An 18786-nucleotide genomic window follows, 5' to 3' on the forward strand; every position below is an offset into this window, starting at 1 on the left:
TGTTCAAAATAAATGTGACAAAAGCTGGAAAACAAATCTTTCCTGAATATTCCTGGGACTAAAAAAGAAAAGAAAAAATATTTAAAAGAATGGAAAATATCTTTCTGTTTCTAGAAGTTTGTAGAAAATGTTTAACATGGGTTGGATCTTGGAAGGAAGGGAAGCTCTCATCAGCTTCAGTAGAGATCGTAGGATGAGCTCTCCTACATCCTCAGGAAAGGTTATTTCGGCCAACCACTTCTTGGGACATGTTGTATCTTCAGCAACCCGAGTTTTGGTGAGATGTACACACCTTTTGCCCTCAGGAACAGGGGCTGCCATTCCAAGAATCTCCTGCCCAAAAGAAGTGCAGTATGCTTCTGTCATTTTCCATAAGCACCCATGTTAACACTTGCTGGAATTCAGTTTATTTTTTTTTAAAAGTCCTCTATTCTGGGTGCCTGCCTTTGTAAACCTCTTTCTTACTTGGTCACATGAGAGACACAGCGCAGGAGGCTGAACCAATCCTTTCTCTTCGTCTTCACTGCCAAGGGCAGCCCAAGGAAAACTAGTGTCAGCAACCAGCTCAGCCCCTGGACATTTCAACCAAAGAGGCCACGTGAGCCCACAATAGTGGAAGCTGAAGATCTGCAGTTGGGACCGCAACTCCTTTCAAAATACAAGACCATTTGTGTGTGTATGCTCTCCGCCACCTTATCACTTTTTGGCAATGAGCCATGGTGTAACCCCCTTGAGATGACAAAAGAAATAAAAGTTCAGATGTGATCAAAGGACTCATAATGCAGCATGCTAGCATCTGAGTTCGCACAGCAAGCAGGCTTGGCACACCATCATGCTTTTTTAGTCAGTTTCAATGGGTGGTGTGGCCACGAATAGCAAAGGTGAGTAGGGATGTGACGATAAACTCTAAAATCAGTCAGTATAGTACATTTTCATAGCTTCGAGTTCATATTTGGTCACAATTTCATGTAAACTATCTCATGGCACTTTTTGTCCATGCAATTAACAAGCCCAGAGTAAGAAAATAGCAAGAACAATCAATCTCTATCGCTATGTCCATATAAATACATATCTTCACATAAGATAAAGAGATACTGATCTATATTTTTTGCAGGCTTCTCACTGGTTTCACATATTGCCCAATTTCAGATGTAAGGGAAGAAAAAATGGATATGTGTACTACTGCAAACGGGAAGAAGCAGCTATATGTAAACATATCTCAGACTTGTAAAATCTGCAATCCAATTTTCAACTATAAATATAAAAAGTGGACCATTATATACACAACTTCATGCTCGGAAGGTTAGATTCATCACTGCAGAAAAACAAACAACAAAAAAGACAAATGTATAGAATTAGTAGTTTAGGATAAAAATTCCAAATTAACATTTATTTTAAGAAAACTGGTAGAACCCTGAATAGAGGGTTGTTGTTTTTTTTTTAATCAATGAGCCAATTGATATGTCCTATACATTACTTTTCTAAAAGTCATCAAAATTTTTATCCTAGGTTCAACCCACATTTTGTTTTGCCACTGAGAAGTCCGTGGGAAGTGTTTGTCTCAGTAACTATTCTGGGAAAGCAGAAAATTAAGATTTTATCACAGATGTGCCCTAATTAAAAACATGTCCTATATATGGCTTATGTAATCTTCTCCAAGCATTAAAACACAACTGTGGAAACTGTTGAGGGTTCTGACCTCAGTGGCATTGTTCACTTCATCAATGCCCAACCATAACACTCTACTCTCTTCAGGTTCTGGTTTCCCCTTTCCTTTATCTGGTCCTGCCCTGCTGTGAAGGGCGTGCAGGGCAGACCTCTCTGCTGTCAGGTCTTCAAGCTGTGTTACAGGTTCTATTGTGATCTAAGGATCTGGAAATGTCTGGTTCCTTGCTTTCAGCAGCCATAATTACTAAGGTTTTCCTAGAACTGAAGTTAAGTCTGAGAGAACAGAGGCACAATGGTCTTTGAGGTATAACTTATAGAGCAGATGTTGGTGACAATCTTTACTTTGACTCAAAGAAAAATCAGTGAGAAAAGTAGAATGTCCAGAGAAGGAGAATGACAAAGATCTCTTCATCTCCCCACCACAATGGTGACTCGTCCTCAGAGTCATATTTCAGTTCAATAATTAAAAATATTTGCTTTTCTCTCTCCAGTAGAAATAGATGCTATATTAAGTGTGCTTAAGAGGCTGGGTACTTTCTGATCTTTAGAAATGAAGTTCACTCAATGTTACACACGTCATGCCAAGGCCAGAGAGTGTGTCTACAGGAAATATTCCTTTCTCCAAACTCCCACTTATCTCAAATTTCAAACAGATGCATTTTTTTTGACAAACCAATGTTTTGTAAATAATCTCCAGAATTTTAAAGATTCTTTTTTTTCCCCAGACTTTAAAACTTAATTTAAAAAACCTGTCACCTTACTTTAGGAAGATTCTGTTGCAAACCTGTCAGCCCTATCTGGAAAAATGAAATTTCATGAAACATTAAAAAATATGAAGGTCATATGTATTTTTCCTATTAAATAGTTTTTAATCTCTGGATAAGGACAGATGATAACTTTAATAGCTTGTAAGTATTTTCTTAACCATAAATTCTGCCATTTACTCACTGTACAAATTACAATGTGAATTAGTATATCATTATTCTTCGAAATTTAGAAAACTGAACTATATCTAGAAAGAAAAGTAATTTAAACAAAGATCAAATAGTTTTACATGAAAAAACTATTATTGAGAGTAGTATGACTAACAGGACTTGTTCACAGTGATTTCTACTGTGGCTACAATCTGAATTTTCAGTCAAACTTTTACCACTGTGCTCTAGAGACTACTAAACGTAATGTTTAAAAAAGTCGTCCACTAAAACAGGACTGAGTAATCTACTGGCTTTCTTTTAAAAATATCATTTAAAAATTAATTTGATTTGACCAACAATGTATTTGAGATAGCTAAGTTGACCACATAAGAGATTATATTCAATAGAACATTTCATTTTTCTAATTGTTCCTTTCTTCTTTTTTGGGGGGAGGGGGTGTTGGGGGAGGATAATCACTACTGTTTGCATTTGATTGTGTTGGGGAGTGTGGTAAGCGATACTGAAGCTTTATCATTGAGTTATGATTCTTTTTTTTACCATTTAAAAAAATTTTATTGAAGTATAGTTGATTTACAACGTTGTGCATTAGTCTTTATATAAAAAGAGGCTGGATTTAAGACAGCCTTAATCTTATGTAGAGCATAGTGTATATTCTGCGGAAAAATAAGTACTTAAAAGGGAAATTTCTGATTTTCTGAGCTACTCGTATTACTAGGTTTGGCCATTTTATGAACCAAAAAGATGATGAATCCTTTGCTTGCTGCCCTTATTTTTATGCCTTCACAAAAAAGGAAGTGATTTAGAAGCGGTCAAAAATGATGTGAACCCAAGTGCTGAGTAGTGTCAGAGGGTGGATAAAGTAAGCCTTTCACATCTCTCTCCATGTAAAGTGTGCCAATGACTGCATTAAAAGATCATTATAGTATTAGATTACAGGGCAAAGGTTAAAGAGCAAATGGTGATTCCAGCTCAAGAAGGTATTAAAAATTCTGAGAACAGGGGTTATGACGGTAAAAGGATAGTTTTCTCAGGTGAAGAATATGATGATAGCCTCATCTTCCCAAGAACCACTTGACCTCAGCTGTGATGGAGCTAATGATCTGACAGGCTGAAGGTGGAGTATGGGAAGCTACTAAATAAATGACGCTACTGGGAGAGAAGGATTTTCTTTCCCTCACCAAGTGGGGTAAAAGTAGTTAAGCAAGAGAGTGAGTTTCACAGGATCTCCTCACAAACGGAGTTGATGAGATGAGAGGAAAATAAGTCTCTCCTCATCTTTTTGCAATCCTACATAGTTTTGCTGTAGGTTTGCCAACGAAGCAAAGCCTACCAAAAATGACCAAAGAAGCCACAGGTGTTAGAGAAAAAAATTTCAAAATGATGAAAGAGTATGTATACTTCCCTCTGGCTCATTTTCACATCAGTAGAATTCCTTTAACCTTAGGTAGCATATGCACAGTCCTTTATAATTAGGCGCGCACCGTTACTGTGTAAAGGTTGGGTATTCTCTGAAAGGCACAGCACATACAGATCTCTTCCCTCCTCAAAGTTCTGCCATTGCTTTCCATTGTCTACTTCTAGTTCTGTTGCATACTATCTCTGTGTCCTTGGAAGTTACTTAACTTCTCTGAATTTTACTTTCCTCACTGGCATCATTCACGATAATAATACACTATAGGGTTATTATGAGGATTAAATAAAGTGATGTCGCCTATATGAAAGGGCTTATCACACAGCTTTTGTACAAGAAGGTTCTCTATGAAGAATAATCTCCCTTCTCTGCTGAATACATACACAGTGACTATGGGTGGCCACACGTAGAGGCTAGAGCAAACTGATATCATCAAGGACACCAACGTAAATATAATCAGATTCTCCTAAATAAATCAAGACATCATCGAAGAAAAGAAAATTATGCTTACATTTTCTGCTTTCTCAGCTTTGTGACTAATATTGACAGGGTTCTACCATGTATTTGCATATTTGCCTAAGTAACTGAGTATAAACAGAAAAAATCACAATTAAGAATCATTTTAAACAGTAGGAGGAAAAGGAGTTTGAGACAAGCAAACCATTGTCAAGATGCACTGCCCCTTTCCATTCTGAAGAAAAGATTAAATAGGGAAGGTTCCAAATTACAGTGTTTGCCAGGAATTATTTTTACTCATCAGTTTAGGAAGAGATCAGCAGCAAACACCATTAGAAGATATTCTAGAGACGGGATCTTTTGCTTCTTAATACCCAAACACCTTTCAGCAATGTCAAATTCAAAAAATCTCTTCTAAATGGAAAAGCCTAGGCCAGGTACAGAGAAAGGGACAGTGCTTCTTTTAGAAATAATTCTGTAAAGCCTACCTTTTGCCAACAGCCGGGCATGGGTAATCCATCTGGCCCCTATTTTAAAAAGAAGAATAAGAATTCCTCAGGTTCCACGAAAGTGATCATACTTCATAATTAATATGCCCAGAGGCTTAAAAATGAATATCTACCTGTTAGGTGGCATTAGTCATAGGCATCTTTTACTAATAATCAACTCCCAAGATATTACCCAACATTCGAATGTTTTCCAAAGTGAGTACATATTTTTCAAATAAATAAAATATAGAAAGATTTATACTTAACTTTGGGTAATAATTTGTAAAACCTAGTGGTCTACTTAGTTATATCTTTAGATAATAAGTCTGTACTATTTCTCTTAATTTCATTAAACGCATTCTATAATTATCTTTATTCAATAAATGGAAATAACTTCTCTTCCTGGTCACAATGTTCTATGGCTGAATGCATGATAATGATGAGTAATCAGTGATGAACCATTTCTATCTGAAGTTTATAGCTCTTCCCATGGAGCATCTTTCAACTTTTCTATATTGAAAGCAGATAAAGTAAAACATTAAATTGATTGAATTAAAAGAGAGGCAGCCAGTCTATATCTTTACAGTAAAATGTTATCCACAGCCTTTCTCAATTTTTAAATTAAAATTCTTCAGAAGCCAATTAACAAATTCTGAATAAACAAGGGATTCTTAAATGTCACAAAATTTATTTTCACTTAAAGGGTAAGCACTCTTCAGATACAAATGATATAAATAAGGCAGGAAGAGTTGATATATTATGAAGCATGCTTGTGTTTTCCCCCAACAAAATGATTGTAAAATATTATTTATTGTCAATACCAAGCAAACAAAATAAAAGACTGGGCATATCATATTGACATTTTCTAGTTGCAATTATTGACTGAAAAAAATTTTCTTCTACAATACAATCTCTTAAAAGACTTGAGAAACAAATTTATCTTTAAAGAATCATGCTTAGTATTTAAGAATAATATAAGAACATGCAGACCAAGTATAACCATCAACACAGTCATAAAAAGTTTTCCTTTACACCTCAGAAAATTTGCATACACTTTCTTTTTAAATGTAAAAAAAAAAAAACACCTTGAACTAACTTTATAAGATATTTGGGGAAAAAATCGGTAATGCCAGATTGGTACAAGGAGAAGGGTCACCCGGTAGAATTTTAGATTTTAGTATAAGGGTTTTGACATGCCAATGGAGGTAGGGGAGATCTGTCTACTTTAGGAAAGTGAGTTTCAAAAGGAGGGACCATTAAACTGAAAAGGTTATGTGACAAAGAAGAGGGTTTGGGCTGCAGACTATTATCTTTAGAAGCTCAGAGAAGTTTGGTTTTCTCCCCTACGGTCTCTTAACAGCATTCCTTTGAATTGGTTAAGTCTTGACCACAGAAGCTCAACTATGTAGATTTGGTCTTATTTACAGCCTGACAGAAATTTAGTGAAAGGCAGAAATGCCTTTATTTCTTTTAAGGAAAAAAAAAACATAACTTTAGGGGTAAAACCCAAAGTTATAGCCTAGTTGTGCCTTTACATAGAAGATTTTTATGCACTTTTAATGTCATCTTGAAATGGTTATTAGATAAATTGACATTCCCCAGAACACAGATGTGGCAGCTGTGTCAGTTGTGAGAACAACGTCAGGAGATTAATTTGCAGTCACTGATTGAAATGCGTGCATGCTCTTTTCACTCTGCAGTCACTGAAGGAGCTACTCATGCACATGCATGTAGTGTGTTTATCATGTAAAGCTTGCTCCAGAAGTACCACTTTACACTGAGAGAGATGAATATGTAATAAACAAAGGAATTGCATGCAGGGTGGTAGGAAAGAGAAATACTGTACCAATTGGCAAGGGGCATCCAGCCCATCCAGGCCAGGCTGGCCTGGCTCCCCTTTTTCCCCCTTAACGCCACGGAATCCCTGTTTGTAAAGATTAACTCATAATGTTACTAAACAGAAGAAATCACTTAAGCACAATTTCTGCTAATGAAATAACCACAATAACAAAAGGCTGGGAGAGGAGCAACTCTGAAGGGAAAGGTAACATCCAGTGATGCTGGACAAAACAAAACAGAGCTCGATGTGGTCCTACAACTAGCGCTTCTCTGGGAATGGGGACCTGCTCTCCGGAGCAGGACTGAGGAGCACGTGTTCCTCCTCCGATCCCACATTCATGCCCCGGATGCACATCAATACTTGAGTGTTGAGAAACCAGGCATAGCTGGTGGCCAGAGACAAGGGGTGGAACACACTGACAGCCTGCTATCGATGTTTCTGGGACCTTAAAGTCTACATTAAAAGATGCCAATCAGAACCCCCGCTGGTGCGGTCCCTCCAGTTTGCTCCTCTCCCAGCTTCGCCTCCGCATGTGACATCTGGAGACGGTTGCATGAGTCAGACATACCAACGGGCAGGGTGCATCTAATCCAGGAGCACCCTGTTCTCCTTTCTCCCCTTTAGGCCCCTTTTTGCCTTTCTTTCCCTTTTCCCCCTGTGGATACAAGGGTTTAAATAAGACAGGTTTTATTTGGGGGGGGGCGGGGGGAAGTAACGGTGATTCAAAAGATGGTTTAGCCAATGAAAGTCTGGAAGGGCATTTACCACTGTTTTCTGGTTTAGGTAAGGCATGATATTATGAAAAATAACAGACTTCCAGAGTGGCAATGGATTCTGGGCAGTGATGTACGGGATTTTATTAAAAAGATTCAACAAGATGAAAGAACCTGAAGGCTGACACATCAGAAAGGAGGATCAGTGCTGACTTAGACCCCAGTGCCGTGGTCCTTGTGAATGAGGTGTTCCCGCCACCACTTTGGTGAATCCAGCCAGTGGCAGTGAAGTTCAGAGGAATAATGGAGACTTCACCCAATTTTCAGTACCTGCCAACTTGCTTTTTTTCTAATCCTATAACAGATGAAAGCTACATTGAGCCAGAGGAAAAGGAAAAAATCTTGGCAGCTTCTATCTTTTTGAAATGAATCCAACTTTCTGACATTATTTTTTGTAGTTAGTTCTCATTTAAACATATTCAGTGTGTTAAAAATATACTCTTTCTTTTAACATTCTTTTTAAGGAAACTAAAAGCAAATACTTTCCTTAGTAAGTCAGATAAACAAATTTTAAAAGTGCTAAGATTTCTCAGCAATGCCACTTGGAGAAACAGACTTGTTTATAAACTCAAAGATGTTCTTTAATTCACTGTTATTGGTCTCATGCCAGGTGTTCACAATGGTAAATGGGTTTCCAGCTTGCTCACAAGGTAACAAAAGCAAAAAAAACAAAACAAAAAAATTCTGTTCAAGAGAGGAAAAGCAGTTTGGATTCAGTTGAGCTAATACTAAAAATGAGGTAGGCAGGATAATTACATGGTGGGAATGTAGCCATGGAAATTAGTATTTAGGAATCAAGGTAAAGGTTGTGGAAAGCTGCATGGCTCATAGGGATGGAGGAATTAAGGAAAGGAGGCAAAAGGAGGAGAAGTAAGGAATGCACCTCAGCTGTTTCACATTAACAAATATCTCTGCATATTTATAGACAAGAAGCTGGTGCAGTACAGAATACAAAATACTATGCAATACATATTTAAATTAGTGTATTCATTCTGCAATCAGGATGGCAGATACAATAAGTCTGAATAATTTCAGAAGCGAAACAACATGAATATTCAAAGACATATACATAACAGATATAGATGAGATATGCACTCAAATTAATGCATCCTTTCTGTGTGAGTGAAAGCTCCACATTTATCTCCTGTGTGCCAAAAACATTGCATCAGAAGGCTCAGAATCAAAGCCATTTGGGTTTCTCTAATATCGGGGAAAGAGAGAACTTCTGTGTGGTTTAGTTGATCATGACCAAAAACAAAGACCCGAGATGCCAGGGTGAAATGAAATGAGAGCAGGTGTGATAAGAAGTAAGATGGGAGGAGCTTTCGGGAGTAAATTGCTCACTCGTGCAAGATGAATCGACATTCTTCCTCAGCAAGTAACATCATTGCCGTGAAGTAAAATTGATTTAAACTTCATTGGGAGGGAGTGGACTCTTCTTCACATAGGTGTGACTGACACCAGATGTGTTGGGTATTATTAATTTTGGACTCAATTCATTTTTTGATTGGTTAATCAACTCAGAATAATCACTCAACGGAAAGTGTTGTCATATGAATGTTGACTTTAACAGGCTCTGGGAATCGTTTTTCAGTAATATTCTAGTGAACCTCAGGCTTTATGGAAAACAGACACTTTTACAGAGGATAATGTCTCAGTGTTATTATTAATCAGCATAGTTTTGTAACTATCTGTCTTTGTGGGTATGAACACATAAAGGCTCTTGCTAATTTTTGTCTCCCATGTCAAAGAATGATATACAAAAAGTATTCACGGGCTTCCCTGGTGGCGCAGTGGTTGAGAGCGCCTGCCGATGCAGGGCACGCGGGTTCGTGCCCTGGTCCGGGAAGATCCCATATGCCGCGGAGCGGCTGGGCCCGTGAGCCATGGCCGCTGAGCCTGTGCGTCCGGAGCCTGTGCTCCACAATGGGAGAGGCCACAACAGTGAGAGGCCCGCGTACCGCAAAAAAAAAAAAAAAAAAAGAATAAAGAAAAAAGAGTATCTACAGCGTCCGAAGGCAACAAGTCCTGGTCCCTGCGTAATGGATTCACTGGGTTTATCGGGCATACTGCTTGCCTTCCACTTTCCAATCAAAAAAAAAAAAAAAAAAAATCAAGATACAGGACATATCTTCTGTCTCTACTGGGAATGTTGTGAAGATGAATGAGATGCTGAACTTACAGGGTTAGCTGAGCTCTGCCAGAAGACTGTTGCAGATTTGTGCTATTTAATTTTACTTAATGTCATAAATGCCTCCCCCATCCCCATTTTCAAAAACCCCTGAAAACTTCATCTTTCAATTAATTGGTGTCAGGTAGTCCAAAGATTGTAGCCCAGATATCTGGGGATTATAATTCTTTTCTTCAGTGCCCTTATTTCTTGCAGTGTAGCCTTTATTCCTCTGTGAAGATGTGGTTCCTCAGATCAGACATCAGAGCGTTTTTGGAGCACAGGATGGAGAAAGATTAGACGTATGAAAGAATTACACAGGTTGAACAGCAAAGCAGACAGAAGCAGAAAAATCAAACAGGCACATGCTAGGCTGGAGAGGTCACCTTTTCCCCCTTTTCTCCTAGATCACCCTTCTCGCCTCGTGGACCAGGGAAACCCTATAGGATAAAAAGCAAACCAAAAAGATCTATTGGTATAACTGTGGCAACACCATATTGAAAAAAACCTTAAGAATTCATGTTTCTGAACGCAAATAAAGAAACATGGCATGCCCTCAAGTCTCAAAACTTAGATGGGTAAAGTGGCACTTAGAAATAACAGTTTCCTAACATCTCAAATATCTGTAAACAAAAGGTTTCTTGCTTTTTCTCCAAAGAAATGTATAGTGGAGAGAATATCAGGATCCTAGTTTGAATCCTGGCAAGTTCTCTGATTTGTGGGACTGCGGGCGAACTTACTTCACCATTTTAGTCCTTTGACCATAAAACGAGGTGAATACCTATTAATACTACACATCTGCTGGTGTGAGCATTAAATTTGATGATATATATAAAGTACCAGAATGATGTCTGCATACAAATGGTGCCCAATAAAGAGTAACTACTATTACTTTTTGCTACTGCTATTATTCACATATATACAGGATGAGCAGTAATCATTTTAGGAGGGATTGACTTTCGACATTCTCTATTTTTATAGAATTATGTTGCTATAAGATATATAGAGACTTTATGCTAAAAAGAAAAATACTGCATAATAGCTTTGAGAATAAACATACCATTCCCTAAGGGTGGCATGTGAAAGATACTTCGATTTTATGCATATTTTAAAATAAGTAATTTAACCACTCATGTTGAGTGTCTGATTTGGGAAAGTATTTTGAAGTGCCTCTATCAACTGTCAGTTATTAACTTCATACTAGATAATTATGCTTTTTGCTTTTATGTCTACCTCATGCCAAACCTAGTGGTTTATTTCATATTGCTGTCTACACACACAGCAATATATGCTGTCCACATAACTATGTGCACAGAAAAATATTAGAAGTATTCTTGCTGTTATTGATGATGGAGACCATCAGCATCTATTATAATGGGAAGATGTTCATTGTAGGTATTACTTACATCAAGACCAGGCTCTCCATCTTTCCCCTGCCAAAGAATCACAGTAGCTACATTAGTGTTCCTAAGTTTCACGAATAGGTTATTATTCTATTTAAGGCTGCCTGGACATGCAACACTAGTATAAAAACAACTAATTCAGAAATGTGAAAAAGATTCTCTATTGATTGGTAACACAAATTTCTTTCAGTAAATCAAGTGAAGTGACTGTTAATGTTGCAGGTAAGTGTCATGAAAATGTTTTTATTCTATATCAGGTTAAATAGTCTGATATTTTGCTGAAGTTTAATGCTTGGTATTCAAGTTATCAATCTAAGAGTAAGTCAAAAGCAAAAATACTGATTAGTTGATTTAAAAACACACCAGCACTAACATTATAAGCAAATCTATGCTACTTTAGTTTGACAACTTAGTAGTTAGCTCATAAGTGTGTAAAGAATGTGAAAACTGTTTATTGTTAAATACAATTTTAATGTGGCTAGATGTACACCTTGTCTATAAATACTGTGGGTGTGAAGATCACAGATTAAAAACTGTTAGTAAATTAATGACCCCCTATGATAGAAGGAATATAATACTGCTGTGCAAGGATGATCCATTGAGCCCCGTGGAGCAGATTTTCAGGGCATTGAAAATCACACAACAAATCCACCCAAAAGTTGCTGAGAAGTTGCTTTGATTCCACCAGTTAGATTTCGAAATCTATTTCAAAATCAGCATCTCTTTTAGCACTCAAGTAATCATGGTTTGAGCTTATTATTTCAATTCATAAAAACTAGGAAGTACAAGGTACGTGGAAAATACATAGGGGTTATAAACCTTGAGACAACAGTATATGCTTCTACTGTAGTTCTACCCTACCCCATCAAATCATTTACAATTATCCCAAAGATAATATTCTGAAGCAAACCCGAGGCTCTCAATTTGAAGTGGGTGTCATTGAGAATTTTCAGAAGATAGAACACTATCAACCTTCTCTGTTCTGAAGATCACTTGTCATCACGGTAATTTAGAAAGGTCAGAAACATCAAAGTCATCAGAAACATCAATCTGAGAAATACCTTTTATTAGCAAGAGCAGTTTTTGTAAGTGATATATGAGAACAGATAAAGTCTGAAGAGAGTTTTTAAAATTAAGCTTCCACACCCACTTCTGGTACAATGACCTCCCAAGGAAGGGCCAATTATGGGTCTGGTCAGATGGCCCAAGGAGGGGTTATCTGACAGTCAAAAGCCCCGTTTCAGGTTAGCACTGTCCATCTCATGGACAACCTCTGATCCTCTCAAACTGGTGAAGTGTGTGGGTGTCTGTATGTGAGTGTAAGAATACGACACAAATATGACCTATCTCTGAAGTACACAGTTACATTGGCGTTGAAGAGACTTAGTGGATTGTTCTTTGCTCCTCTAATGGGATTAGTCTCCCCACGAGGGGAGGGTTAACCACGCCAGGGACAGGTCATCTATACATGCTGAAGGGAAACACCATCGCGAGACAAGAGAACTCACGGGAAGACCATATGGTCCTCGGGGTCCCGGCTCTCCCATAGCTCCTTTTTCACCCTATAATGAAAGGTGAAAGTGCAAATCATAAACAAACACCTATATTCACACACTTTCCCTGATGGCCTGTGGCTAAAGCCTCTATTTGAAGTATCATTCTATCAAAATTCCAAAGAGTCAGGCTCTTTCAGGGCCGCTGCCAGTGATAGAGCAAAAGAAATCCACGTTAGCATATCTTACAGAATCACCTTTGAAATAAGGACTGTCTGCCCAGCGGTGCAAAAGGACTTGCATGTCTAGGGTGTGGTGCTTGGGTTTCTTTGGCCTTACTGTGAAATGTTTGTTACTAATTATTTTAAGTTACTACTTTTTCAAAAATGTAATAAGAAAATTCTTTTTCCCCTAAATGTCTCTTCAGCAAGCCCTTCTTCCTTGACTGCCCCTGCCCTTAAATGAGCTTCACGGTGCTCATACACCAGGAGACATACCCACGTTATAACTTGTCTATTCTCTGCAGAGCCCCTCACTAGAATCTGCACATTAGGGTGCCAGGGCCCTGGCTTTTTTCCCTACTGCATGCCCACGGCTTATAATAGTGTCCGGCAATTCAGTAAATATTTGCATAATTCATGAATCAAGTCACATCAATACAATCATGTATGTTTTGCTTCCTTTCGGGAAAAGAGGGTTTAAAAACATTTATGCTTTCTACTCAGTGCCTGATAAGGTAGGAATTTACTACCTCATCACTCTCTCTCCATGTACCTATTTAAGTAGCAGAGCTTGTCTCAGCTTAAATGATAATCTTTTTTTTTTAACTTATTTTATTATACAACATGTTCTTATTAGTTATCTATTTTATACATATTAGTGTATATATGTCAATCCCAATCGCCTAATTCATCACACCACCACCACCACCACCCCCGCCACTGTCCCCCCTTGGTGTCCATACATTTGTTCTCTACATCTGTGTCTCTATTTCTGCCCTGCAAACTGGTTCATCTGTACCATTTTTCTAGGTTCCACATATATGCATTAATATACGATATTTGTTTTTCTCTTTCTGACTTACTTCACTCTGTATGACAGTCTCTAGATCCATCCACGTCTCTACAAATGACCCAATTTTGTTCCTTTTTATGGCTGAGTAATATTCCATGGTATATATGTACCACATCTTCTTTATCCATTCATCTGTCGATGGGCATCTAGGTTGCTTCTGAGACCTGGCTATTGTAAATAATGCTGCAATGAACATTGGGGTGCACGTGTCTTTTTGAACTATGGTTTTCTCTGGGTATATGCCCAGTAGCGGGATTGCTGGATCATATGGTAATTTTATTTTTAGTTTTTTAAGGAACCTCCATACTGTTCTCCATAGTGGCTGGCTGTATCAATTTACATTCCCACCAACAGTGCAAGAGGGTTCCCTTTTCTCTGCACCCTCTCCAGCATTTGTTGTTTGTAGATTTTCTGATGATGCCCATTCTAACTGGTGTGAGGTGATACCTCATTGGAGTTTTGATTTGCATTTCTCTCATAATTAGTGATGTTGAGCAGCTTTTCATGTGCTTCTTGGCCATCTGTATGTCTTCTTTGGAGAAAGGTCTATTTAGGTCTTCTGCCCATTTTTGGATTGGGTTGTTTGGTTTTTAATATTGAGCTGCATGAGCTGTTTATATATTTTGGAGATTAATCCTTTGTTGGTTGATTCGTTAAACGATCATCTTGAATGCTTATAAAAAATAAGTGTAATTGGAGGTGGCCCCAGGAATATGAAATTGTGATAATAAAAAAAGAGATGTCTGCATTTCAAGTAGTGTTTTCTTCTGCTGCCATCTCCAAAATTAAACTGTCAGTATATAATATGGAAACATCAGGAGAATGATGATGTTTATGTGAGGGGCCAAAAGAAAATGTTACCTTCTTTTATCACACCTCTGAAGAAGTTTAACGGTAGCAAATCTCTTCCAAGGGCAAAATGTCAAGTTCAGCTGATAACTGTGCATGCAGACCTAAGTATTATTCTGTGTTTCTCCACACTCCAAATTCCCATGTGAGCAAATTTCAAGTCACTGTCAACAGTCTTCTTTAACTTAAACTTAGGGGTTGTTGGTGCTAATTAGCACTGTCACTTAGAGGCACGTATAGTATAGGGAGATTTTGAGGAATAAATATGATAAAAATTTATTGCACTTTTACTCATTATTACTTTATGTTTATTACTGAAAGGTCAGGAATTGCATTCAGTAAAGTGGCCAGGCTTTGAAATGAAACAGATTTAAATTTGAATTCCAGTTCTGGGACTGACTGGTTGTGTGGCCTTGGGTAACTTTCTTAACCTTTCTGTGCCTGTGTTTCATTGGCTGTAAAATAAGAGAGTAATACATATTCTGCAAGAATTTTTCTGAAGATTAAGTGTGATTATAAAATATGAAATTATATGTTGGCAAATAATATGTCCATAAAAAGAAGCTCTCATTATTATCGTACAGTTAGAGGTCTTGTTTTTAATGAAAAGGGCTTGAAAACCCGAAGAGCACAAATTCAAAATAAAGTTCTTTCAGTTTGATCTGTCAGTGTTATTTATGATTTTTTAAGTGGTGGTGGTGCTGTTGGTAATGGTGTGTGTGTGTGTGTGTGTGTGCGTGCGTGTGTGTGTAAATGGGAGGTGGGGATTTAGAAGGAAGGTTCATGTAACCTGGAGTTGGTCTAATTCGTAAAAACTCAATGGATTAGAGTAGCTGTGGTTTGAAACATCTCCACAGATTATTTTGATGTACCTACTCCCTTCTTCCTCCTCTGATTGAGGACTTCAGGTTTATTTTGTTTTTAAAATGAATATACTGTGGCTGATTTGAATTCAGCTGTCACTAAAGCTGTGGAGATCCTCTTGCAGAATTGCTCACCCCAAATACTTACTTTAAGCTAATCATGACAATTCCACCTCACTCCCAGTGACTGCTTCAGAAGTGGACATATGACCCAATCCTGGTCAATGAAGTGTCAGGGGAAGTGGCTGGGAAGCTTTGGGGACAGTTTCCTCACAGCTAAGGAGGATACAGGAGAAGACAGTCCCTATGTTTGCTCTCTGCTGATGCCTCGCCAGAGGTGGGGTCTGGAACCGCTGCAACCAGCTTGCCTGTGGTCAGAAGACAAAGCCAGCTCTTGGAAAGGGCACAGAAGCAAAGCCTAGAGTTCCTCCTTTGACTATTGTGCCACACAGAACTATAAATTTCTTTATTGTTTAAGCCATTTTGAGTTGGGGTTCTGTCACTTGGAGCCAAAAGCAGCTTAATGGTTTCAGCTTGAAAACTTTTAGGAATGAAATATTACCACAGGGCCTTGAATGTGCAACTTCTTTTCCGGGATCAATTCATTCCAAAAGAACTTTGAACCTCTCAAATTGAACACACTCTATGGAGTTCCTTAGTGGTTACAAGGCCAAGATGAAGAAATCAGCTGCAGGTAGGACGATAGGTGCTCTGAAAAGCTGACTACTCATGCTGCCAGTCATGTATTTGACAATTCTTGAATAACGCTGTCTGTCAAATGCCTGGTTTCTTTTAGGCTGGTCTCATTTCATTCAGGATCTTTAATTTGCATGCCTACACTGAGGAATTATTCTAGAATGAACGCCTTTCTTGATTCCTGCCTCTTTAAAATTTGAAACTTTTTCAAGAGAGTCCAGACGGCACCTCCATCCATTCTCTTGGAGAATCACACTCCAGTTTAGCACTTAGGGAGAGGGGCACTTGGAGAGAGTACTGATATCTGATCCAGTTAAGACAGTTAACATGCTGAGTAAATACAAGTGTAACACTTCACACTGCACACCATTTGACTGAAACTATGCCTTCACAAATTCTTAGCCATTTCATTTGCTCTCCTGGCGAATTCTACCCCGGCGCTGAGACCTGATACTCTTATGACACTGTGGAGCTCTCGGAAGTAACAGCTGATTTACCAAACGGTAAACCCTCTTGAGTTCCAGGGCCTCCTGCCACTAGACTACTTGAGACTTGCTGCTCCATTTTTAGTTCATGGACTGGATTTCTTGATACAATGCTTGAAGGCACCAGCAGCATGAGGCTCTTAGCTTTTAAATCTTTTTAATTAAGATGATCTTCGTAAGTCTCTTGTTTGACCTTAGAAATAAATTCAGATGACTTATTTCCTTTAGGACTCACCTCTTCCTAGAAGAATTCTTGGGTAAAGCCAGCCTTCCTCATTGCTGAATGCACGGCATGTACTATTTGTACTCACTTAGGCCTCATCATCTAGTTATTCCTTGCAGATATTTTTTTCCTCTGCAATTAGATTGTAAACTCTTCGAGATCATGGAAAATAGCTGCTTCCTTCACAGTACTGAGTAAGTATATACAGTGTATTAATAAAAGGTTATAGGATGATGAATCAATGATTATTATGCAATTCATTAGAACAATTAGCAAAATAGACTTCATAAATGGGAGGAGAGCGTTTTCATTCCACACTAGGAGTACATTGTGTTTTGTACATCTACTTACTGAATAAGTGAATTCACTTTATAGGACATGGAATTATGGGATGGGGATGTATGCCAAAGAAATCACTATATGGCCCTCTATTTTAAAGCAAATTATCCCAGACTGATGAAACTCTATCTAGTTTTAAAAGACCACAAAGTTGCACAATGAATCATTCCAACATTTTGAAGTCTTCACCATTACGATACTTTCTTTACATCCTATCCTGGATGGTGGGGAAATTGATGACACAATTCTATTCAGATACAAAAAAAACCTTCTAAGTTTTTCAGGGTGAGGAAAAGAAAAAGCAGAAGAAAAACAGAGAAAGAGGGAGAGAAGTTCCAGACAGATGACCAGCTGCTGATGCTGCAGTACATTTTTTTGTATCAGATGTTTATCTTCCGCTCTGAGTGTCTTTTTTCCCCCCAAAGATATGGAAACATGGCTTAGCAATAGAGAGGTTAGTGGAAGGTTTTTGTTTTATAATGCACTAAAATTATTTCCTTATGGTTAAAGAAAGGCTATTCTTTTGCTTAAAAAGAGGAGCATGTGTAACTGTGCAGAGAATACTTAGGTTTTGTAAGTTCCCTTTAGAAAAGTTATAACTTATTCTGAATGAATACAGTAGCTTTATATAAAAGATTATCGACCGAAATATATAGTCCTGGAAATTTTAGACCTATTGACATCAACTTTCTGGATTAAGGCCAAATGAAAACATCTTCCTTAGGGGTTAAGGAGGAATGGTCTGAGCTATTTACTTTAGCTATGAAAATGTATGCATTGGTTTTGTTGTTGTTAAGGCAGGCATATTCTAATACTCTGTCATTCTCTCAGCATGACGACTCTGAATAGAACTTAAGATGGCATCTATTTCCATTTACTATTGGATGGCCCTTTATTTCTTCTGGGAAATGAACAGCTCAGATCAACTAAAATGGAAAAGCCACACTCTGTGTTTTCCTTAGGTCACAGCTTAATAACCTCAGGAGCAACTTACTCTTTCTCCTTTGGGACCTGCAGGGCCATGGGGTCCCATAGGGCCATCTGTACCCTAAAAAAAGATAAAAATAATATAATATGAGACATATCCCAAGGGCTGTAAGAAAAGCAGTTATAATTTATCTGGACTTTTCCTGGGTGAATGATGCCTTAGAATGTCAGTAAGACAACACGTCTCCTTTCAAACTGCTTTATGCTTGATTCTTTCAGGCCACTAGTTTTCCAGAAACTCATGCAAAAGGGATGAATTATATAACTGCTTATTTCAATGAAAGGCTCACACAAAATACTGTATATCATATTTAATTATATATTTCCTCCCTGACTAAATGGAAAATCTTCACTTTGCCCCCAAAATCTTAAGAAAAAATAATTGCTTTTGCTTCACATCACCTCTTCTTCACATCCATTCTCTGCTCCTACAGTTACCCCTACTCCTCTTGGCCACAAATGCTCTGAAGTCTTGTCTTCAGCTGTTTAAGAGGCTCGAATAGTTATACAAGGAAAAAAAAAAACTTAAATAAATGAGAACAGTGTTTAACTTTTCAAGCTTTCTTCAGTTCTGTTGGAAGCAGCAGGGGGCTTAGAAGGAAGGAATTATTCTTATAGGTTCTGCTGCAGTGG

The 18786-nt window shown here is 38.0% G+C and overlaps 1 protein-coding gene across 1 annotated transcript in view; it reads right to left on the reverse strand.

Annotated features, from left to right (window-relative positions):
• Window positions 1–1297: 1297 nt before the first annotated feature.
• COL25A1 (collagen type XXV alpha 1 chain) overlaps window positions 1298–18786 on the reverse strand; it is a 460694-nt gene continuing 443205 nt past the window's right edge. Inside the window, exons 31-37 of the mRNA XM_069540662.1 lie at window positions 18161–18214; window positions 12653–12706; window positions 11148–11174; window positions 10128–10181; window positions 6805–6882; window positions 4959–4997; window positions 1298–1315 (exon numbers count right to left, since the gene is read on the reverse strand). Of these exons, the coding sequence (XP_069396763.1) occupies window positions 1313–1315; window positions 4959–4997; window positions 6805–6882; window positions 10128–10181; window positions 11148–11174; window positions 12653–12706; window positions 18161–18214 (309 nt within the window). The 3' untranslated portion in view covers window positions 1298–1312. The remainder of the gene's footprint in view (window positions 1316–4958; window positions 4998–6804; window positions 6883–10127; window positions 10182–11147; window positions 11175–12652; window positions 12707–18160; window positions 18215–18786) is intronic.

This window comes from Delphinus delphis, chromosome 5 (assembly GCF_949987515.2).
Source record: "Delphinus delphis chromosome 5, mDelDel1.2, whole genome shotgun sequence".
Classification (NCBI taxonomy): Eukaryota; Metazoa; Chordata; class Mammalia; order Artiodactyla; family Delphinidae; genus Delphinus; species Delphinus delphis.